This window comes from Anas platyrhynchos, chromosome 5, assembly GCF_047663525.1.
Source record: "Anas platyrhynchos isolate ZD024472 breed Pekin duck chromosome 5, IASCAAS_PekinDuck_T2T, whole genome shotgun sequence".
NCBI lineage: Eukaryota > Metazoa > Chordata > Aves > Anseriformes > Anatidae > Anas > Anas platyrhynchos.
Window position 1 is genome coordinate 35,089,708 of NC_092591.1, and position 23,981 is coordinate 35,113,688.

At 40.3% G+C, this 23,981-nt stretch overlaps 2 protein-coding genes across 11 annotated transcripts in view; one reads left to right on the plus strand and one right to left on the minus strand.

Moving 5' to 3' along the window:
- MIDEAS (mitotic deacetylase associated SANT domain protein) overlaps nt 1-5,430 on the plus strand; it is a 52,409-nt gene extending 46,979 nt beyond the window's left edge. For all 4 annotated transcript variants that reach the window (XM_027457771.3, XM_072038798.1, XM_072038796.1 and 1 more), the window contains one exon: nt 1-5,430. In XM_027457771.3, the coding sequence (XP_027313572.3) occupies nt 1-220 (220 nt within the window). In that variant the 3' untranslated portion in view covers nt 221-5,430.
- DNAL1 (dynein axonemal light chain 1) lies at nt 2,018-23,892 on the minus strand. 7 transcript variants are annotated; one of them, XR_011809684.1, is made up of 9 exons: nt 23,692-23,885; nt 21,642-21,680; nt 18,203-18,312; nt 17,076-17,131; nt 14,270-14,325; nt 13,141-13,267; nt 12,599-12,745; nt 10,850-11,133; nt 2,018-6,360 (listed from the first exon to the last, which is right to left on the minus strand). XR_011809684.1 is itself a non-coding variant. In XM_038180551.2 (8 exons), the coding sequence occupies exons 1-8, from the start codon at nt 23,827-23,829 to the stop codon at nt 11,084-11,086; spliced, it is 669 nt and encodes a 222-aa protein (XP_038036479.2). In that variant the 5' UTR covers nt 23,830-23,892; the 3' UTR covers nt 7,065-11,083. The 7 variants fall into 7 exon arrangements, 6 of the variants coding, with proteins under 6 accessions (XP_038036479.2, XP_038036478.2, XP_027313583.3 ...); XM_038180551.2 differs by lacking the exon at nt 2,018-6,360 and having other exon boundaries at nt 7,065-11,133; nt 12,599-12,691; nt 23,692-23,892; XM_038180550.2 differs by lacking the exon at nt 2,018-6,360 and having other exon boundaries at nt 7,065-11,133; nt 12,599-12,742; nt 23,692-23,890.
- Nucleotides 23,893-23,981: the final 89 nt, after the last annotated feature.

Here is a 23,981-nt window from a genome sequence, read left to right on the forward strand (position 1 = left end):
GGTGTTCTACAAGGTGAAGAGCCGCAGTGCCCACATGAAGAGCCACGCGGAGCAGGAGAAGAAAGCGGCTGCACTGAAGCAGCAAGAGAGAGAGGCAGCAGTGGCAGCAGCAGCGGCAGCAGCAGCCCACAGCGAGGCCCAGCAGGAAGAGAGCAGCGAGACTGGGAGCAACAGCAGTGGAAGTAGCAGCGGGAGCTCAGATGAGGATGGAGAAATATAGCAGCAGGCCCAAAGTGGAGGGAGTAGCAAGGCTGGACCCATCTCCCCCTCAGTGATTTCACTATTTTGCTTGCACTTTTCTTACCTGAACCATCAGTTTCAGTGCTGCAGTTTCCTCATGCCACATGTTCCATTTTGCCTTGCCAGTACTGACCAAGCCAGAATGGTGGACAAAAAGATTTGTTTCAACTTGGATTTTTTTTTTAAACAAGATTTCTATTTATAACCATACCTAAGGTACATAACAGAACAATGTCTCCTGCAGTGGAAGTAAGTTCTCTCTCAGGTCAATCAGACCTTTCTTCTTGTGCTTGTCAGGAATCATGATAATGGGACTCTTGGATATAACGCTTTCCAGACCAGAGCAAGAAAATGATGCTCTGCTCTGAGCTAACTGTATCCACTTACTGTGACACTGGTGATTTCTAGATGTTTTCTTTCTTAGCAAGTTGTTCTTCCTGTTACACTATCCTGCCTTTCTTTCTGAGCATTTATTCAGGTTGCCAACAAGTTTTGTGGAAAGATGGCTTGCACTTTTGGCCTCTGCTTCACAAAAATGAAAAGTGGGGTGAGCAAGACACGCTTCTTCCTTTTGAGAGGAAGATTTACTTTTCAAAGGAACAATGAGGTGCTTTTGTTTTTATGCTGTTACGAATGCAGCAATAGATGTAAGGATATCCTGTGGGATTAGAGTAGCCACAGGCCTTTCGGGTTGTCTCATCATGGAAAATGAAACAGTCAGCCTTTGATTAACTTATTGGAAAATAGTCTGGGCTTCACAAGTGCAATTTGAAATGAAAACTGCTGGTTTTGACATTGGTTGTAGGGAAGCAAGCTTGTTTAGTGAAAATGAACCAGGACCTTGTATGTGTGTCAGACTGTGTGCACCCCAGAGATGGGAGGAATAGACTCTCATCTCTACCCAGCTCCTTAAATCCCTCGGCGAGTGGCTTTTACCTCTCAACACGTCCACTTCTTTCTTGTGGCAGTGCTCATTTATTCCTTGAAATTGCCATCATTGAGAGCTTGTATTAGGCAGAGCCCTAGTTTTGCAGAACTTCCTGTCAGTGTGTGGTTGTGTGTGCAGTGGGAGCTTTCTGCTTATTTCGACACAAGTGGCTGGACAGCTGTTCCTGCTGGGTTGTCCCTCTGACCTCTCAGCTTGCTGACGCAGTGACCTTTCCTTCAGAACTGACCTATGCTAATAGCCAAAAAACATCTAGCCTCCTGGTGAAGGAGAGTTAAGATCGTGCAGAAGTAGTCCAGGTGACACATTAGATCTGCACAGGATTGTTCTGCACATCTTTGTAGCCCACGTTTATCATTATTTTATAATGATGTAAAGAATCAGATCTCTTCTTTGCTCCTTGTGGCCCGTCAGTCCCAGCCCAGTACTGTGGCTGCCCAGCTTGCTCCCTCACACCAACCAGCCCCGATTCCTCCATCCCCGGTGCCAGCAGTGTGCCGTACCACGCATGTGCTGCTCTCGTGGTGCAGTTTCGAAGAAGCTGATCACTCCTGCAGCACCAAGCAGGAATCCTAGGTGGGTTACTGCACATGAACTACAGCTGTTCCCAACTGGCTGATTTCCTTAAAATTTGGCCCTTCAAGCTGCCAAATGAATTCCAGGTAATATATACTTGTCAAGTTATCCATGGAAAATGGATCTGATTCCAGCATGCCACCTTCTTTTCCTGCCCCAGGTAACTTCACGCAACCATGATTACTTCACTGCCCATGTCGGCAAGGCTGTGTATTGCACCACGTTTTCTTTGACACGTATATGCTTTTGCATAGACTTCTTTTTCTTGGTAGAAACAGTTACTACTCTTAAAATGAGTAGCGTTATCATTAAGGACTGCACTTTTTTCGGTGTTGACACTTTTGCCTGCAAGTGTCTGCCAGTGCTGTATTTTTCATTCCTAACACAGTTGGGCATCCCTATTGGCATTTGGATGGCTGTTCCGTGTTCCTGCTCGTATGGGTCTTGTTGACAAGACTGCGGAAGCAGATGGCGTGTCAAACTATTAAAATCCATTCAAAAACTGCAGAGAACTGAAAGCTACATATTTTTAAAGAGAAGTTTAAGCCTATCAGTCTTCCCATTAAGAATCTCAGTGTTGATTATCCTTTTCTTTGTGTAAATTGGAGAAAAGGCTACCATTAAATTATCCTAGGGCCCTTAGAGAGAGCAGAAGCTGTAGCATACTGTGCCAGGACAGACAGTAGGTGAAGCAGCTGGAACTCACAGCTCACTTGTAGTGCTGGGATTAATTCCAGTAAAAAGCAATGTAGCAATTAAAGTCCTGAAGTGTGTCTCTGGGAAGTTGCCAGTGGTTCCCAGATCCTGAGAACTGCAAGGCAGGGCAACCATTCAGCAGGGCTGGTGAGTATAGCTAAAAAGGATTTTAAATAATCTAGATGTTGTTATGCTGTTGTAATGAAAGCATTTCCCTGGGGTACCGGTCTCGGCAGTAGCGTAGCGCACACTTACTTAAGAGACTGAGAAGGCTTAGAGACACAGAACAAAGAAACAGAGATAGAGTGGACCTGGTACAGGGCAAAAATGGAGACTAAAATGAGGCTAATCACACTGTCTTAGCAAAATGCTTTCGCTATCCTTGATAAAACAGTGCAAATCAATTTATATTTAATCCTTTTGGGGGGCGAGGGGGCAAGAGGCTGTTCCTGTAGGGACAAATGTAATGACCAGTTCTGTCTTGTTTCTGACAAGTAGAACAGGAAGATTAGATGCAGAGAGGTTATTACTGGAAGAAAATCAGAAAGGGGCTTTTTCTGAGGATGGCCACTAAAAACTATGGGTTAGCATGGCTGACCAAAATTGCTTAAGTATTCCAAGTGAGTGGTAACAAATGCTTAGTCTGGAAATGTTTTTGAACATGCTTACATATTGCTAGTAGCCACCGAAAGACCTCTTTTCTATCATGATAATAAGGAAAAATGCTCCTTCGAGTGTGTTGTTTAAACAAGCAAAACCAAACCTGCTGTCCACTTGCTTACAGTAGCAGTTTGGAATTGATCATATGTCTGAATTAGATCAAAAGTTGGCAGAGTTGTTTCCAAAAAATAAAAATAAAACAAAAAACAATTCCCCAGTCACTGTAGACAAAGCATTTGAACTGAATTTGTCTGATCAGGGATGAATTCTGGTATTCTTTGTGGGGAAAAATTACTTGAGTGGCTCTTTACTGCAGCACAGTGGTAATTTAAGGCTGTGTTGTTCCAATTACGATTTTTTAAACAAGTTTTATATTCTAATGACTTGTCCATTTTCAAGCTCTGTGTGAATTATTTTCCATTGTTTAAAAGCACTTTGACAGATCTCCATTCTCTCCATTCTTGCCATTAATTTAGAAAAAGGCGCTGTATGCTTCCTTACCAAGCTGAGTGTGAACAAGGAAGGTGTCTCTTTGCATTAGCTGTCTTTTCTATGGGAACAAACAGAAAATGTATAGACTGCAGGTCTGTAAATGTGTGCTGATGTCTTTTGCCTTTTATAGTGCAAGACCAGGCTTCATGTGGTCATATAGCCAGTAGTCAGGTGGTTGCATTTCCAAACAAGTACCTGTTTTGAGTCTTGATGCCAGCTTTGGGTGTTGCAGAGATGCCACGATAGAAGGTTGTACTGTCACATTTTGGCCTGGTCACGTGCTTTTGCCCTTCTGCCTGTGTTGTCTGCCCTTTACAGATAGATTCAGCCTTTCAGGTTTGTGCTCTGCATGGGATAGCATCTCAGTTTTGTAAGACCGTGTGTATATAATTACTAGATACATGCATGCACTTCTGATGCATATCTGATATAGCTACAGGTGTTTTGCAGTCCAGCTGCAAGGAGAACAACTCTACATCTCAATTTATTGGATGTTTTTCCATTTAAAATCACGGGCGGTTTTGCTGACCAGGTAGCGGTGTCGTAGGGAACTCGCCTCTGTGAGCTGCAGGCCCCCAGACCTGCCTCTGCAGGACTTGGTGTGTTGAGAGCTGGGGCCTGGTGGGACTGGGCAAAAAGGACATGCTGAAGCTTAAAGGTAACTCCTCTGTTACTCCCATACTAGTGATGTAACACAAAGTCCAAATCAGCTAACAACACATCTCATTTCTCAAACCTGATACTTAAGGTCATTTCGTGTATTGCAGCAAACTTATCTTAACAGTCAATGTACAAAAAAGTTGTTTGCGAAACCAGAAAGAGTGCCCGTTCTCACTTAGCTATTATGTACCGCTTAACTCTCTTTCGGGCAGCGGACTTGGAAAGTCCTAATATGTTTTCTATTTTAAAAAAACACGAGTGGGGAGGACAACAGCCATAGAAGTCTTGTCTGCTTTCACACAACGGCACTTTTAGTCCAATGATTACCTCTGCCACAAACCACCTTCTCAGCCATGTTTTCCCATGTAATCTTTCTCCCTGTTTTTTCTTCTAATGTATGTCTGCAAGTTTATAAAGCTTTAAAGAGACAAAGAAGTGGTGTCTGCAAACCGTGTTTGATATTCGTGGGGGTGAGTTTCTATGACTTGGGTTCAGCTGCTTTACTTGCGCTCAGTCTCTCCAATGTCAAGTGTTAGGAAGACACAAACTTTGAACCCGCAGCTGTCTAAGGATTTTTTTGTTCAGAGATTAGGGTTCCATTGACAGCTGAGCCTGAAAGATCCTTAACTTCTCAAGATTATAAAACAGCATATATTTTTATAGAAATGTAATTGTATATTTTAAAAAAAATGTTTCTTGCAGCTTCTCCATATGTATTTTTCCCCTCGTAGTTCAGATTTGATACAAACTGGTTTTTTTTGTGTTCATTCTTTTTATGTTGTTTTTAAATTTTTAGTCAAAGCTTTCGTGTACTGTACAGGAGCAGTCAGCCTTTGTAATTACTGTATAAATGCTTTATAATAAAGTATATTACTTTTATTTTAACAAGCGAGCAGACACTTCCTTTTGTGTGTTTGCTGCCTAGGGCACCTTCTAAAAGACTGTTACATGTTAAAAATGTACATATATAAATATAGTTACCTGTTGCTGTACAGTTGTGATAGACTGGACTGAATTTATTTTTTGTGTGCTTTTTTTTATAAAATATTAATACACTAAAGGAAATCTTGCTGATGTGATTGTAATGTACTATGTAACTTATTTACTTAATATCCTCTATATATCTAAAAAACCTTTTATTAAATGAGGTTTAAAAAATAGTTTCATAGCCCAGTTTTTTTGTTGATGTGGCTGCGGGGCTCGGGGTGGGTATTGGCAGTGATACGTTTGTGCAAAGGAAGCATTGCAGGTTCTGTTATGAGTTCCTTTTAGCTCTTCTGCTCTCTGATCACGTTTACCTCTATATTTTCCATAGCAGCCCTCAGGGCTGTTTCTCAATATTTTCCCTGAAGACATCAGAAGCCAGGAAGAGTCTTGAAAGAGTTCTTAGAAATATGCAAGGAACGCTTCCTTGGTCCACCTCTGTGCTGCAAATGAGGACAGCTGAATTCTGCTTCTGAAACAACCTCAAGGCAGCATGAAGTCAGTCAGCACTTGAGGCCTGTATCAAATCTGAATTCCTGAATGGCTGTTGGGTGGGATAGAAAATAGGGACTGAAGTAAATCTAGAGCCGCTGGAAAAGGAGGTAACACTTTCCTGCTGCTTAGTAGTTGAACCTGCTGGTTGTAGAAACAACGGCAACTCATATTTTCCAATGGTGGATTTAGTATGTATATCTACATACATTATTGAACACTGTCTTAAAGGCACTTGTCTGTTACCCTGGATCTTTTTTCTTTTTGAATTTTGTAATACAGCACTAATCCAATTTCTTCTGGCAGCTGGATGTCTTGCTGTGGGTATTAAATATTAATATACTTCCTTCCATCTTCAAAGCAAAGGTTTCTTCTCTTCTGGTAGTTGGCTGTTCATACATAACTAGCCGACTGTATCTGGCACCTGCGGGCATGAAGTCTTTAAAAGCTGCAAATGTTTTGCTACGTTAAGCATACTGCAGAAATGTGTATCGATGTCTGACTGGTTTCCTACAAGCTTTCAGGTAGGACCAAAGGTGGCTCACCTGAAAATAATTCCTTTTGTTTCAGTTGCTCATTTATGCTGACAAATTTAGGTTCCAAGACTGACAAAGCTGAAAGAAGAAAGATTTAGCTGAAGATATTTTTATTTTTTTCAGCTCAGTGTAAGAGCCCTTGCTTTAATTTACTCCTGCAGATGTGGATGTTAATCATCAACAGCAGTTGGGGCAGTAAGTAAGTAGCACGTTGCATAGTTGGCACAGACAATGTGTTGGCCTCACCAGCAAAGCCAACTGGCAGAAGTGTTTCAGGCTGACTACTTAGTACTAGAACTGTGAAGCCATGTAAACTAAGTCTGGATAATGCAAAAAGCCACACGTCTTGGGTGGTTTGTTTTTCTTTTCTTTTTTTAACTGGTGGATCCAAGTGCAAGCTTACAGAAGTCACTTCAACTGCATAGAAATACCTTACGAAGTGCTTCACAGATTAGCAAGTTTAAATGCATTTTGAGATAGTGGCATTGTGATGAATTTTGCCGTAATTCCATATAGGTGGTATTGTTTGTTTATTTTTTTAATAGAATTACAGCTGTTGTTGCAGGATGATATTCTTGTAATTGAGACTGCTGTGGACTGCGGGGTAGAAAGCTTTTTCTTTTATAGCTGAGTTTTGACAATGTATTTCAGTGATGCTGCTTACTGAAAGCTAGTTTTTGTTACAGAAGTTTAGTACAGAGCAGTTGTCCTGGCTGAATGCAGTTGACTGTATAATACTTACTATTCACAGCTTAAATTCAAAGCAAATTAACAATTTTGTGTTGAAGTAAGACTTACCCTTTATTTAACATAACATGGCCTTTTTTCCCTATAGAAAAGTAAACATTTTTTCTTAGGACCTAAGAACAAATCTGACAACCAATATCTTTCTTAAAAGATCGAAAAATATTCATGTATCAGATGACAACAATCACAATATATCAATGCTTTTGAAGTCTAAGTTATTTTCTATTCTAAAATATAGAGGCAATAAGGGACAGCACTTACAAACTAAATTGCTCCCTGAGCAGCTAGGAAAGTTTTTAATGAGAACAACATTTAATTTCTGAAAGCTCTTCAGAAGTTGAACTATTCCATTACACAACAGCCAAAGTTTTTTGTATAAAATAACATTCTATTATTTTTATACAAGTTTCACAGAAGATCATTTATAAACATAGGCCTAAATAATTTAAACACGGCAATTTTAACAGTTTGGTCATGCTACAAAATTACTGTATACAAAAGGTAATCAAAAGTAGATGTTAAAAGTGCTCTCTTGCTTGAAGATTTTTCCAAATGAGTCTACTTTCTAGTGTAACCTGAGTCATTTGCTGGTTCTCAGGTCTCTTTCCAGCCATTCGCAACATAATCACCGCATACATCGGCTCTTTGAAGAGAGATCAGTGTGCTAACAAGTAGGTAAAATACTTATTTCCTATCTCTAATTTAATTTTAGATATTTTTCTAAGGAATAAAGTGGATGCTAATCCTCCATAATTTCAGTGGGAAAAGCAGAATTCCACATGGCTTGCAAGTTTTACATGGGTGCTCTTTTCATCCATGACTAATAATGTGCTTAGGACTTTAATGGATGTGGTGAGATATGGAAGCGCAAAGAATAATACAGAAAGACAAGTCCTTCAACATCCTACTCAGCCACGCCTCAGGGGCATGCAGTCTGATCATGTTAGCTTATAAATGACACGGTGCATCAGCACCATTAGTATGCAGATCTGCTGCTTTAATTCTGTCGTCTGCATACATCTTCCACCACATCCAGTGCATAATTTTAAAGTGCAAATTTTAAAAACTTATGAAAACTTTTTTCTTATTTTGGAGGAGAAAAAGTTAATGGGGTTTAGCTTTGTTCTTGACAGTAACCACAATTCATCAGATAAAGCAGCATTAAGCTGAAACTTCAAAAGGGCTTTAATTTCTACACTAAGATACTGCAGCATGAAGGGTGAATGGTATAGGAAAGTTTGTAAACGTACCTTACTGCTGTTACAATGGTGCTGATTCTGGATGCCTTGTTCCTTCAATAATGATTTGTGTATGTGTGTGTAGTATTTATAATGTAGCCCAAAATAAGAGCTAGAGCATTTGTGCTGTTAATCCATTAAAAGAGCTGATGACAGTGGGCTACATGATACCCACAGCTCCACCACCTAACAACTGCACCAGTTACTGTTGGACTGATCACCATACGCATAGCCTCTGTTTGTCACTTACGGAAGCCAGCCTGATTACCTCCAGCCCTTCCTTGTCACCTACAAGAGCCAGGAATCATTCTTTCACCCCTCAAGTCTTGACAATGGAGCTGTGCTTTGTTCCAGTTGTCACCACACAGGACACTTACCTTTCTCTTCTGTTCTCAGACTGTCCCAAAATAGCCTGAGTCTTTGCTCTATCTAATACTGCCTTCATGAACGTACGCACTTAGACCATATTTAGGTACTAAAAAAATCAGCCACTAGGATTACATGGCATTGGAGCACATTCTCTCTATCTCCCTACTCTCTCGTTTCATTTCAGTAGCTAATTAAGCCATACATACCATAATTAGAAACTGTACTAGGAGAACACAGTTACAGAGGTTTGAATGCATTGCTTCTCAGCCAAGCTCTGTGATTCTATCCTGGAACTATCTCCACACACATATATGAATTTGACTTCTCCTTTTGTTAGTATTAGCCAGAAGTCAGGTTTTATTCCATTCCAGCTCTGACTCAAGGTAAACACATTTTAATTGCAGTAGTCAGGAGCACGTGCCAATCCCCTATCACCCTAACACAAAAGTTGCAGTCAGCAGAGACTGCGTGTGCTATAACATAGGTGTTTTCAGAGCACGTCCACTTTTCCAAAAGTGGCTGCTAGTGAACTTCATGGATTAGTTCTAAAAGAGGACAATGTGAAATGGTTGTTGACTCCGTATCATTACATGTGGGTACAAAACCTGTAAAATAAATCCAGTGATCAAGTTAACTAAGAACCAGCTTCTGCTTGCCAGAGCTGCTGTCTGGAAATGGTTTATGCTGGGTGAGGAATGCCAACAGCATTCACCATTGCTCTTCTGGCCTTTTATTAAGAAAGGGCTCTAAATCAAACTCAAATTTTATCTGCAATTGCCAACTTAACTTGGAATGCTTACAAATTTTTCTAACACTCAAAGACCAATGAGAGAGAATATATTGAAACTAAATGATGATTTCCTTGTTATCTTCTATTTCACATTTTTTACTTAATTCTACTGCTAATCAATTTCTATCTTCTACTAAAATTATACCTGGAGCTTGAGTTCAGTATCACTGTCACCTAGGCCTATTCCACCATTTTCTCTCTGACCATGACTTCCAGGATATCAACCCCTGCCATACCTTCACAAACAAAATAATAAAAGTGGCATTCTGCCTCCTTCCCTTATATACCTGTTCTAAAACTGGGACGCATGCTTCTTGCCATTCTAATTTAAACAAAGATGATGCCAAGAATTAGAAGAAAACCTTAAAAAATATAAATAAATAATAAAATAACATGAAATAAAATAAAAGCTGCCAAAATATCTATTTAGATCACTTGATCTAGTCTCTAAAGAAAACAGAGGAAAAAAGGGAGAAAAAAACAGGGAGAAAAAACATTTGGCATCCAGTAGTGCAATCAGGAATGTCTTCATTGTTTTAACGCTTTTCACTAAAAAATAGTTACCTGTCATATAAGGGGGCTTTATAAAAACTGGTTAACCTGCAATACAGCACATTTAGTATGTCTTCAAAACTTATTTTCCAGTGCCCGCTTTCCATCTCATCTCACCTCATCTCCACTCACCTTCTTCAGTAACTACATACACAATCCACTCACTGCTTACATCTGTGCTTTAAAAAAAAACCTAATGAGTATCTCAAAATCAGAATTTTAAATCCCAAGCCCAGGTCTTTGTTCACTGCTTGAGTTAGTACTAGCCTACGAAATTACAGGAAAATTCCAGAGCTGAGAAGGATTATGTCCATCAGTGTGCCAAAACAAAACTAACTAGGAACCAGCTGTAGACTAATAACTACATTTTTCCAATCACAATAATTTCTTAATGAGAAATGAAAAGCTAGCATTTTAGTCTCACTGCAACCATGCAAAGAATTCCCATTGCCTCTTTAAAATAAATAAACATACACATTGTACATGGCCTTCTAAGCTACGAAGCTCAGAGTTCCCAAGAAGCCCAGTTCAAAACTTAAGGCCAGTAACAAGAGATCATGAGCCCAATACCTTTTTTGTGCGTACGTCCACAACTACTGGGCCTATTTGGCATAATAGTTAAGGGGATGAAAAGGCAAATTCACATACTTAAAATATTAAGGGATTCCCATGAGAAAATTAAACCTAACAAAGTCTGTAATGTATCTATAAAACACAACATTGTTTAGCCTCAGTGTTTCAAACGAACATTGGCCAGCTGCACCTAACAAGCTAAAATTGTTGTATTACAACCCGAGAGTGGACAACAAGCACCACTAACCAGGGATTAGGAATAGCTAGGTATTATTTTAGGTAAAGATTACTTACTAACCAAACAGCAGATAAACTCAGCTCCACTGGTCTCTGCAGAAGATGTCATAAGCTTGACAAAATTGGTGTGCCTGTATTTTGGTAAATAATTCTTTGGGTGAGAGACGGTGGAGACAAGCTGGTCTTCTAAAAATTGCCCAAAGATCTTCTTCAAAACAAATGTTTCTATCAAAGTTCTATGTGCTGAGCAATCTGGAGATACTTAAATAATTAAATACCCAGAATGAAAGTCTCATCAGTTTCCTCCTCCTTCTTCATCTTCTTCTTGTTTAATAACTAGGATACCTAAGAGGAAAAAAAAAAGAAAAAAAAAGAGAGAGAAAAAAAATCTGCAAAGATTTATGACTAGATTATGCAGGGAAAGGTACAGTTTATGCCCTGGAAAATACCTTCAGTACTTATTTTTGTCCAGAAGATACTCAACCATTTCACCAATTCTGAGGTGCCTCACATAAAGTGTATAAAAATAGCAGGATCTTGGGACAGTGTAACAGCAAGAAACTTACATCCAGTTCTAGCATTTCTGACCTTTCTTTTACTCAACATCTTTGTTTTCTGTGGCTTCCATTCTTAAGTATCTTTCTCTCTTTCTAAACTGCATAGGAAAAGCACCTGCCTAATTCAGAGCTGTCCATTGCTCCAGGATGCAGGGATGCTTAAGAAATGAACGGCGTAGCCTCATGTGAACAAGGTTACCCTTTGCCTTTATAGATACTTGCCCTATTATGTTTTTTTCTACTCTCAAAGTGTTTGTACTACAGTAGTAAATGGACTATTGCAGGCCATCCTCCACAGCAGTATATTTCTCTCAGCAGGCTTCCACTTCCTAAAAAAATTCATGGCCCATCTGCTGCTCCCTACACTGATGCTGTCCTCTTTTACCTTTTCTGCTGCTACTCTGTTATTAGCGTTACCAGTCCCTGCTCTCCTCTTCACTGCTTTAGCAAACAGGGGTTAACAGAGAACAGTTAACAACTCCGTTAGCAGAAAATAGGATATGTAAAATAGATTTTAAAACTATCTCACTTCCACTCACGATTCAGGACGTTCTTTAATGTATTTTCATGTCAGTGACTTAAAAAGGAGAGCAGCAGAGGAGAGGCCATAAATTCAGGCTTACCAAAACAAAGAGAGGGAAATACTCCAGCATTTGGGAAACTTGCATGAAGCTTTGAAAAGCTGCCTTTGTACAAGAAATTAAAAATATATATATATATATCCCTGTCCACCCTCATTCTCCCAAATCACCATCTTTTGTTGGAAAAAAAAAAAAAAAAAGAAAAAAGAAATTTGCTGGGAAAACTGTAATTCATCCTGCCTGACCAAAAGCTTTGTTAACTTACTTAATGACAAATACTTAAGTATATAATTTCACAAATCAATATGTGAACTCCACAAGAGAACTTCAAACCACTATTAAGTGTGTATAAATATGTCAGTTACCTACTAGTTATGTGCTAAAACTATTTCACTGGATAGCTTTAAGAGTAAAGCCCAACTGCGGGCTGACTGCAAGACTTCTTGGATTTAACTGTCCAAAAACACATCAGACATTTTCAGAAGATCCTGCAGCTAGTGCTGCAAAACTCAGCTGCCACAGGTTAGCCTACTTCTGAATAACCCCACAGAGAGGAGGGAGAAACATTACATGGTCACACAGATGAGTTTCTGAGGTTGTGATTCATTTCCTTGTGGACTTCTTTGTATTAATCTCTTCACTTAGATCAGTTGCCTCACACCCCAAACTCACCATCCAGCTTTTTCAGCTTGGGCACCCGTTTGGTTGCTTCTTCAATCCAATTGTTCTTCTGGTCAGAGGCGTATTTCTCTTGTAGTGGATTGCCTACAAACACCAGATCCTCTAGTAATGGCAGCTCTGCCAGTCTCGCAAACTCTGCTGCAACCACAAATGTGAAAACACCAACCAGATTGTGGAACATGGAAAGTACAACTTCACCAAACCTTCTTTTCAAACTCCATGCAAACATAAATAGCATGAGATACAAGAGGACAGGGATTGTTGGGGCTTGAACTGGTAGCAGGTTAAAGAATGGGTACACGTTTCAAATAAGTCCAAGCAAAATGATTCAAAGAACAAACTCCATCAGGCTTAGAAGTTAAATTCAACTTTCTAACTACTTTTAATCTCTTGAATGAGTGACTGTTTAGGGATTCAGTGCAGCTCTGCAAGCTTATCAGTAAATTTAAGCCCCAGAACACACAGAACTATTTTTCACTTGCTCATGCATTCACTATACTACATAGGAAGCTAAATAGACAGGAATGGCTTACCCCAGTCTTTCACCAAATTATTTGACATATAAAGAACCTTCAGCTTCTTCATTACACGGATACCCCGCAGTTTCTCAATGAAGTTATACGAAATCCACAACTCCTCTAACGTGTCTCCAACTGCCTCCTGGAAAATGACAGGACGACTCAGGTAACTGGAAGTAAGTCTTGCTTATTCTTCAGATTTACTCTTCTTCACCCCTACAGGCCACCTCACGTACAAAACTACTAAAGTATAGTGGTCCTTATTTCCTTTTAAGCAGGTCCCTAATTAAGCATTACAAATATCAGTGGGAATTAAGAGCAAAGGATATGAAGTATATTTTGGAGGACTGAAATCACAATATTAAAACAAGACAAGGAATAGTTGGCAGAAGCAGCTGTTCTTAAGGCATAGGGACAGAGGAGACAAATTTGGCTGTTTGTGCACTGCAAATATACATAAAGTAACTACAATTCAACAACTCAGGGGGTTTTATGCAGTATGAGAGAATGATTCATTTCAAGCGCATGTACATTTGTACCTCATTTGTACCTGAAGAACAGAAGTTGCTCATAACCCTCAAAAAAGAGTTTTTGTAAACCAACCACTATACATTTTACATCTGCATTTTACAATTAAGAGATAAGGTATCTCAGAGGGCAGCAATAGCTTTGAAGAGGAATATTCTGTAGGAGGAATATTCTGTGGGGGCAACATACAATATCTCTCAAGGAAGAAAAGAACTTCTACATTCATTTAAAAAAAAAAAAAAAAAAGTTGATTGAACAGAAGCTCTGCCTTCATACAAATGTAACAAAACTGATCCCATTTTTTTTCCCCAACAATTCTTCCTCTGCCTGGTAAACTTAGTTCTTCCACCACCTTCTCTCCCAAAGCCCTATTGCTCAGTGTGCCAGGTAACATAAATGGGACAGACTCTCATGAAGCGTGTGTTCACAGGACTGCCAATATTTTTAGTAAAGAACCATAGCCTAAGTATGGATTTTCTGGACGAAAAACCCTTACAGAAGCCTCTAGGAATTACTTCAAAATAAAGCCAGACTTTTATGAACATAGGGAAATTAATCCACATCCTAGACAGCATTCTGTTTTGTTAGTAAAGACTTAATATTAAGAAGCACGTACCAATCCATTCAAGTTCTTTATGTTATTTCTTCCCAAAGACAGAATTCTCAAATTTTCTGAAATAGATAAAAGAATATTTCTTGTTAGTAAATGACTTTTTATAAAGTGTAAGAAGGTGCTGTAAGTTAGGTAAAACTCCATATTCTACTTCTAAAAACTAACCAAACAAACAAACAAACAAAAAAAAAAAAACAAAAAAAACTCCACATTCTGAATAGGCTGTCCTAAGAAAGAATGACATACGAGAAACAAAACCCCCTGACAATGAACAGGAATTGACGCAGTGGACAGCTCAGAAACATGCTCATGAATACAAAGCTGGTTATTTAGTTGAATTTCAGTCCAGATAAATACTAGGGGGAAAAAAAAAATCATCTTGCATCTGAACTCTTAACTGCTAGCTTGCTAGGTTTGATTTCACATAGTGAAAATCTCTTCTTCTCCAAGTAAAAATTTGTTCCAATTTCATTTTAAGGCAGCAGATTTGATTTTTAAAATAGAGACAGAATATAAAGCTTCCTTACAGAAGTCTGGTGAGAAACACCTCAACTTAGTCTAGCACCCAGACAAAGCAGCTTTTTAAGTGAGCTGTTCTTGCTGGATTTTTAAACTCAAACCATGACAAAATAGCAGTCCTTCTGTAAAACTCATTTTCAGTTTTAACACAAGCTTTCTTGATGGTATAAATAAGCAAACTGAGTTGCAGGATATAGCTGGGTTAAGTGTGGATCAATACTTCTCACTAATATGTCAAGACTTCTCAGTAGCTGAAGGATGAAATACTTAATGATCTTGTTTTCTTCTTGTATGTATAATGATTGAAAATACACTGTGCAATAATTAATGGCAAGAACAATGAATGTTCCAGTCAAGTAGCAACAGGCTGCACTCATAGCACATGCAGTGGCTGGGGACTGCTATGCATGAAGACTCAAGGCTGATCTAGAAGAGATAATTATATGTTCTATCTCAAAGAATGTAGGGATGAAACCACACCTGGTAAAAGCACACCTGGCAAATATTCTAAAACAGGAAGACTAGTTATCATTAAAAATTTGAGGTACTATCAGAATTCTTAAAAAGTTTATAACACAACCAGGCTCAAAATATGGAAACTCATAATCTTTAAGTCTAAAGTCAACCACAGCTGATATTCTCCAGAATATCCCTAAGGATCCCCATCCACATGGGACAGCCTTTGGGTCTAGCCAGCTATCCTCACTCCCTTTGTAACTCACATTTAGAAATCACAAGTTTGCACTAGCTCTGGAAATTTCTAAGAGATGAGAGGATACTTACAAATACAAAAATGACAGATTACTTGAAAACCTACGCTTTAAAACTGTTTCTAACTGCTGTTACTGCTCTTTATTAAACTTGTTCTGAGATATTATATATTTTAGAAGAAGTAAGATCTCCCTCATGGAATATTTACACACACTAAAACACATAACCAGCACTTGTTGCTATCTAAAACATCTTCCTCACATGTATGGACACAGGGCTGTCATCCTTCACACAGAATAATCTACTCAGCATAATCACTGTATCAGGTATATACACTAATATTCATCTTTTCTGTTTGAAAAGAGTGATCAGAACTTGAACAGATTTCTCAGCTTCCCCTCTGCAATGAATAAAAGCAAATTTGTAGTAATTACTTGTTTGCTGATTTCTCTCTCTTTCACAGAAGCCAACAGAAATTGTGAGGTCCTCACATACCTTTAAGAGACAGACCACATAGTTCTATTTTGTCTGGCCTCCAGATCAAATATTTGGCACAGAACGTTTGTTTTGATTCTATATTTTATTAATATAAATGTTTAAGATGCTTTGAAAGACTTGTTATGTTTTAAACCACTTAAGACTTGATTGGATTCACCTTTATTATATAACTGCCTATTTATTTTTTGCTTGTGACAGAGTTATCCACATTGAAATATTACAGTATAGTTATTTGGGAAGTCTCTACTGAAATATTTTTTCCCTGACTGGGAAGGTCTGAGAAATTTATGAAGACAGTTAAGGTCCTCAGGCTCCTTGACATCCCTGTCAGTGTGTAGTTGTGGAGGACAGTATTCTGGATTCCTTATCGGTATGCCTGGCAGTTTGATAGTGCCAAAAAAGCCTGGAATCTCTAGCTCAAAACCTTCAGCTCTTTGCCATTCATGCCACCGAGTCAGAGTCTCCAGGACAGACCTTTCAGATTTCTGTCCAAAAGTAGAATAGAAACCCAGTGAGCTTCAGGGTTTCATAGCCAGCTACCCAGAGGTGTTCAGTTCCACCTTCTAGTCAGTTGGCACACACCTTTCAAGCAAGAACAAAGCCAAAATAAGTACATCCAAACCCTCTGCAAAATGGAATGACATTTGTGCATCCAGCTCTGCAACACTCCAGCCTCAGCAGCAGACAATACCACAATTACAAAGCTGTTGAACTGCAGACTCTCTCCCTCATGAGTGTGGAAATTGGCTGTTAAATCATTCTAGAATCAATTAGGTGTTGAATATCATAACTCAGGGCACTGGAGGTTACAAAGGTGTTTCTGAATGGATTTGTTTTGTTAAGCTTGCACAGCAAGACAACTGGCAAGACTGCATAGAGGTACATGTTTGAATACAGCAGTACTACTAAACATGCATTCTCCAGGAAGACTGGTAATTTTAAAGTCAGTTGTAATTTTCTAAGAGGAAGGAGTTAAAAAGAATAAAATAGGTATAAAGCTGGACACATATGACAAATCGTGGTAGATGTCCTATCCAAGCCATAGAAAACAAATACAACCAGTCACTGGTATGTCACTTACTTAGGCTGTTCAGGTTGGCGATTCTTTCAATGCAGTTTGTAGACAACGACAATTTCCTTTAAAAGAAAAAACAATCAACTCACAGTATAAAGGGAATCACTGTATCAGGAGAGTTCCACATCCAAACACCATTGCATTAGAAATAACTGTCTATTCTTCTCTCATTAGATAGTGAACAAACTGTATGTGTGAAGAGACTCAAAATATCCACAAACCCTCATGATTTCTGTAAATTTATTCAGCTTCTAGGATAGTACTATGTGCTACTAACATCACATAGGGGGTTATCTTTTTATGCCTAGCCTTAACAAACACATGGACATCCATTTCTGAAATGGCTCGAAATCCCTTCCAGAAGTCCCCTTTTTTCTCTCTCTCCCATCTCCTACATAGGCAGTACTACATTTTCCTCAGTTACACAATGGCCTTACTGATTTGGTACCCAGAGCTACTTAGATAACTCTGCGTGCCGCTATACTGTGACACGTGGGCACATTAACCAAGGCAACGCGTTGTACAGTTATGAGATTAGTGCTGTAGGACTTGATACGAACAGAATTTTAGGAAGAAACTCTAATTTGTTGCCAATCAACACAGAAAAAGCCTGAGCAAGTGGATATTACAGACTTTGGCTTATAACACCAAAGAAATAATAATAATATATATATATATATATATGTATATATATACATATATTACATATATATATATATTTTTTTTTTTTTTGATGTTAAACTGCAACAGGCATGCATAAATTTTGGAATGCATCATAAATGTGTCAGTTAGCTGACAGATTCCAAGCATAGACCTGTAATTATATACTGATAAATAATACAGCAATTTTCTAGGGACAAATATTAGTACAGAATCTATCATAACATCTTCCTGATTAAGTGACAGAGATCTTGGAGTCAAAAACAGGGACTGTTGGTAGAAAGAGAAGCTTATTTGAGGAAAAAAAAAAAAAAAGAAAGGAAGAAAGAAAAGAAAAAAGAAAAGAAACGTATTGCATAGAAGGCCACACTTAAACATAGCAAACGTATTTACATAGTGGACAGCAGAAAAAATAACAAGTAATACAAATAGAAGACAATGGTTAGTTTCCAATTGTTTTTAGCTGAGCTTACTCGCAGTTAACAAGGGTGGAGAGAGATTCATCCATCCTCTCTACAGGAGGAATCTGGCCATACAGTTTCACCTCTTTTGCCTCTGAAGCCTTCTGGCCATTTTTTTCTTCCTAAAGACAAGAGAAGGTGAAGAATGTGCACACTGTTACATGCAGTTACTAAGAATTGCTATACTATAATATTCCTATAAAAGTAATTACTATAGAGGTAATTCCAATATATTACTAAAAGAAATTACTGGAAAGAGGGAGCATTCTGAATACTCTTTTGATATAGAGTCCAGCTGGCGCAGCATGAAGAGGGGAAGGGTAGCTTCATTCTAAGGTACTAAAAGCATGTATACATTACATAAGCTTTTTTCTTTAAAGATGTGTTACACTTGAGCAATTTCATTCAGGCATCCTCTCCTGAAAAGAAATGGAGAATAACTGGAGGTCTGAAAGTCTGCATCAAGGCACTGTCACAGAGACTGACATGTAGGAGCCTCAACTAGAGCCAATCTGAAACAGAAGCACATTCTTAAAATCTCTCACAAAAATCTCCTTCCTACTTCAACCAGAAAGCTCAGAACTCACGCCTAGCTCACAGCACAAACTCAGAATGCAGGGGAGTGCACTTTGGGGGAAGAGTCTCAACAGCATTTTTCTCAAATCTTTCCATGTTTTTAACCATTTTGAATAGCCCCTAGATATTCCTCCTTGTTAAGTCAGAGCTGTGACTCCTGCTCCTCTGTCTGAGGTGATAGCTTGCACCCAGCCGCAAACTGGTAACTCCGTCATGGCAGCTCTACCTCCTAACAAACATGTACATGAAAAGAGAGACATCTTACACTCTTCAGAAAAATGGAAAAAAAATAAAATAAAAAAACAGAACACACCATAGGACAAAGAGGGAGTTCCAAGTCTAGACTGGCTGTATTCTACCTTTGAATCAAAACCCAGTTAGAAATAATGGAGAAGTTGTAATTTAAAGAAAAGTATAAATCCTTACCATTCGCAAAATGAGGAATTGAAAAAGAATCACCTCTAGTTAGTCATTAAAAAGGAGCAGAAAATTTCACACTTCAGAGAGTCCAGTAAAAGACAAATTTCCTATTTACAACCTAAGTTGATAATTTTCTAGATTATATTCTTTATAAAATCCAGAGATTCAGAAAAACAGTCATAACATCATCATTTGGGTGTGTTTATTTAAAAATACAATCTATTAAATCTTTTCACATTCTGAAGTGATGGTAATTATTGACTGAACACTTGGGCCAAGTCTCTTTTTCAGTAATAACACTAGTTTTGACAGCTGCTTCCCTGCCAGCACAAAGAGAACATTTTGTTGATTCCCTCAGCATTCAGTGGGAGGGCTGGAGGTCCGTTAACAAAGGAGAAATCTATTTGGAGTTTGCAAAACAAGGAGTCTTGTTTTCTTCCCCATTTATGCAGCTGTTGAAAAGTGAGAGGGCTGAGGTTCGGCCTGGTTTCTCTCTTTTATATCTCTAATTTTGGGTGAAATTAATTGCTTCCCAGAAGCATTTAAGAATACCACAGAACAAGATCAGGTTTTGATAACATTATTTTCTCTCTTATGTGCCCAAAATACTTCCGACAACTTAATTGAATAGAAAATCATTACATTGCTACATGCATTTACTTATATTCCAGTTTCTGTCCAAATCCAGTGTGATAATATTTCTATTCATAATTAGCAATCTAGTAAATAGCATGTCAGATGTTTTGCTAGAACATGGCGAATGCATTAAAATTAAGTCACTATACAAATGTGAAACTTCAAGTTTCGTTTCTAAGAACCAGGATAACGCTGTATCTATTTGCATTTACGCTTAACTTTTAATCTACCATCTTAAACCAACAAATATAAACACATTTTTTCTTGAAGTATGACAGAGAGGGAGCTCCTAACATGGAATATGGCCAGGAGTGAGAACGTGCAGAAAGAAAATTCATCCTGCTTGCCACCCACCAGCAGAAGGAAGGTCTGATGAAATACCACAGTAAGCCACAGAGAAACCACAGGTAGAACAGGCACTTGACACGAACAAGTTACCTGTTTGCTGAGTTAAAGTTGCTTTCATTTAATTAATTTCATCCTGACTGTAGGGCATAGGTAAACCCTTATGCCAAAGGGTTAGAAATACAGCTGGAATGCAACACAACAGCAGAACTAATTCTACAAGTCACATGGACCCAGATTAGGAGTGGTAAAGGGAAGCTTTAACTCCCCCCAGAAAACATGAACAGAAAAGCACGTTCAGCACTTTGTAATTAACATTAATGGAAACTCACTGACACGGATCCATTATTTCTAAGAAACATGTGACAAAGGAGCAAATGTAAAATAAATCTTTAACAGAAAACATGGAGTAGAGGTTTTGGTGAGCAGAAAGAGTGAGGGAAGAAAAGGAAAGATAGCATTTTTTAAAATTCAGCTCACATCTCTGGTAACACTACTGTCTGCAAGTTGCTACATTCTAATTCTTATTGGGGAGCAAGGGTGAAGTTTGCGGGGTATAACAACATAGCTGAAAATAAAATGTGAAATACTGAAGGTGCTAAATAACAGCAAAATTCCCAAAGGAGGTAATCTTCAATTGCAGACTGGTACCCTAAACACATGCTAAAGATCATGTGGCTTCCAGCTATACCTGTTCACAGAAATACATATCCTGATCTTCTAGAGACAAAAACATTTATAAACTCTCGCTCTCACTGTAGCTGCTGTCCAGAATTAGAGAGTGCAAGCACGTATATACCATGTGTGCCCTCATCTCAAATTCACTGCCACTGGGGAAAAATCCTCACTGGGTTCAGCCAACTGAACCCCAGAGGCATCCTGTGCCATCATTTGACATTATATCCACTTTCTTTCCAACAAACAGCTTCCTAGAAGGCTCCATGACAAGGTCAGTCACTGCCCCAAATAACTGTATTAACAGAGTACTTTAAGAAGAAAAACAAGAAACTCTGGGACAAGCAGCCAATATAATAAGGGACAGTCTGCTACCAAACGATAGGAGAAGGTTCACTGACTTCAGTACCGTCAGCATTTCATACCTGTTTACTCTGTGGGAAGAACTGTACTCAGGTAAAACAAACAGGGCATAATTAAAACATGACATCCCCAACTATAAATTTCTCTGTAGCCTTGGGCCTTCTGTCAATGCATATTCAGCAGAACGAGGCAAGGGAGCAAAACAGACTTGTCTTTACCAACCATATGAGTTTACCAAGAACATGCAGAAAATCCAACACAACTGATTATTCCTCAATTACTGGAATAGAATTTTTACTTTGTGGAACTTTGTATGGCAGATGTTTCAAGCAAACATATTTGTTACAGTAAGTTTGAAAAACTAGTTTATTTGAATGTAGTCAAAATCCACGCCACCGAGTACTGCAAAGCAGCTAGATACTGTTCTAGTACTTACCCACTTGGCTAGAGCTTCTTTGATAGTTGTTGCTTTTGCCTAAAAATAAAACAAACTAAAATGAATATTCACTGCAATTTTGTAGCCAACACGTTCACTGCAAACCTTCCTCCTCCCCCTTCCCTTTTTCAGTCCTGCTCGTCTCCCCCTTTAGAGCCTTATTGCCCTCTAGCCGATTCTAAGAAGCTGGAACCCACCAGGTGTCTCCGTTTTATTTTCTGGGGAACTCAGAGGCATTTTCAGAAGGAATCAGTTGGACTCACAAGAGCACATCATCTTCCTGACCTTGCTTCTTGCCCAGCCTGCACCATGGGTTTGGGCACTGCTTGTTAGCTTTGACAATTCAATTCAATTGAACTCAAAGGCATCTGGGGTTACTGCACTGAAAAATGTTGTCTAATGCTCTGAGAAAAACACACTTGCTATTAACGTGCATTAGCAATTTCTTTTCTGAAAATGACTCAGTGAATAGACAGAAACATAAAGCCTGTTAAAATCCACCAAGGAAAATAAGGTACCTCTTGCCAAAATTCAAAAGCAATCTGAAACTATTAGTTTTTTTTTTCCCCGGTTGTTTTATGTCCAGTCACATCATGAGATGTGGATACATATAATACTCAGTTAAAAAAATCTGAGAGCTCCTGTGCCAGGCTTTTTAAGGATTGACCCACTGATCAACCTTCAGTCGTCACTAATTCTAAGTCTTCTGTCTCATCAGTCCCGTCAACACAAAATGACAATAACCAGACAGTTATACGCACACTCGTATATACAGACACTCCTATATCCTAAGCATTAAACATATTCCAAGAAGTTTTCAAATTAAAAAGGCCCCAGAGACCGATCTTTCACAAATCAGCAGCCTCCTGCCTATAAAATCAATGCAGCCCTTCACCGCAGCGCTAGCACACACAGAGCTTTTCAGGTAATCAGACGTCAAAAAACTGACCGTAAAAGTTAAAACCAACAAAGTAACTTCAGCTCCAAATCTCAGAGGTAGTCACCTCAGGTCACAAAGCTTTACTGCTGGGTACTTGAAACCCCTGGAAATTTTGGACCCAAAGGCAGAAGACAAGGGTCGTGGCAGCTGCAAACAGAAGAACGGCTGCAGGCACCCAGCAACAGCCTGAGACCCAACCAGAGGAAGGGCTCAGCTCCGTTTCAGTCCCATCCATATCACGTGCTAGCTGGCTCCGGGTCCAGTGCAGTTAACCTGGTAAAATTCCGTCAGGACAGTGCCTGCTTAGAGCCTGGTGGGGATAAACCCCAGAGACTGCTGTCCAGAAGGCCACGCTCTGACAGCCTGACGAAGCTGACGGTGCCACAGCTGCCAGGGTGCCAGCAAAAACACCTGGCTTCCAGTTAATCTTTATTTTTTGATGGAACTTCCTCACGTTTTGTCACAGTTTTCTGCTAGCCGTCTGTACCAGCCCCGGGGTGCGTGAGCTCAGTCCCAGCATCTCCCTGTTGCGGATTCCTGCCTAAAGCCAGCTCAGACTGAAGGCAGTGACCCATGGGCACCGAGGAACGGCTTCTCCCCTCACGTCTCTCCCGCTGTAACAGCCAATTTGGTGGAAATGGGAAAACCAGCAGGGGGTTATCACGAGAACATGGATCAGGGAGGGGTTTGTAGGTTAGTGTGAGGAGACTTCCCTCAGGGAAGGCTGTTTGCAAGGCGCACACCGCGCAGCGTCCTGCGGGCAGTTACGCCGAAGCGCTGCTGCTTCGCGGGCTCAAAACGCCCAGCGCCCGAGGGCTGCGATCCTCACCCTGAGCAGCCGCCAGAGGCTGCCGGAGCGGGAACGCCTCAGGGGAAGAAAGCAACGCACGCACCGAGGAGCCCCCACAGCAGCGTTTGGCTGCCCCAGGAGGCGGCTGCGGGCACGGAGCGGGCTGTTTCCCGCATGCCCCCGCCACACTGAGCCCGGCAGGGCGCTGCCTTGCCCGGCACACGCTCAGCTTGCCCCCGCCGCCCCCGCCCGGCCCCCTCAGCGCGGCCCCGGCCGCTCCCTCCCGTGCCCCCCCCCCCCCCGGCCGCTCCCGCACCCACCATGGCCGTTGCTACCCCGCACGCTCCGGTTGCTAGGGCACGGCCGCCTCCCGCGCATGCGCAGCGCCGGCGGGGCGGGGCGGGGCAGGGCGGGGAGGGGAGGGAGAGAGCACGGAGGCGACCGCACCTGGCGACCATAGAGAGCGGGGAGGCCGCCGGGGAGAAAGTCCCATCCCGGAAGTGGCGCGGGGGGCGGCCCGCGGGGCATTGTGGGAGGCGGCGGCGGGGCTGCCTCAGAAGGGGGCCCGGCCCCGGCGGCAGCGGGTGGTTCGCGCTCTGCCGGGAAAGAA

Excerpts from the sequence above, each read along its gene's own strand:
- DNAL1 (XM_027457782.3), bottom strand. The coding sequence starts at position 23,829 with ATGGTCGCCAGGTGCGGTCGCCTCCGTGCTCTCTCCCTCCCCTCCCCG. Across the intron at positions 21,681-23,691 it reads GCGGGGTAGCAACGGCCATG|GCAAAAGCAACAACTATCAA; the intron begins GTGGGTGCGGGA and ends TTTTATTTTTAG. Across the intron at positions 12,746-13,140 it reads TAATTTGGTGAAAGACTGGG|CAGAGTTTGCGAGACTGGCA; the intron begins GTAAGCCATTCC and ends TTGTGGTTGCAG.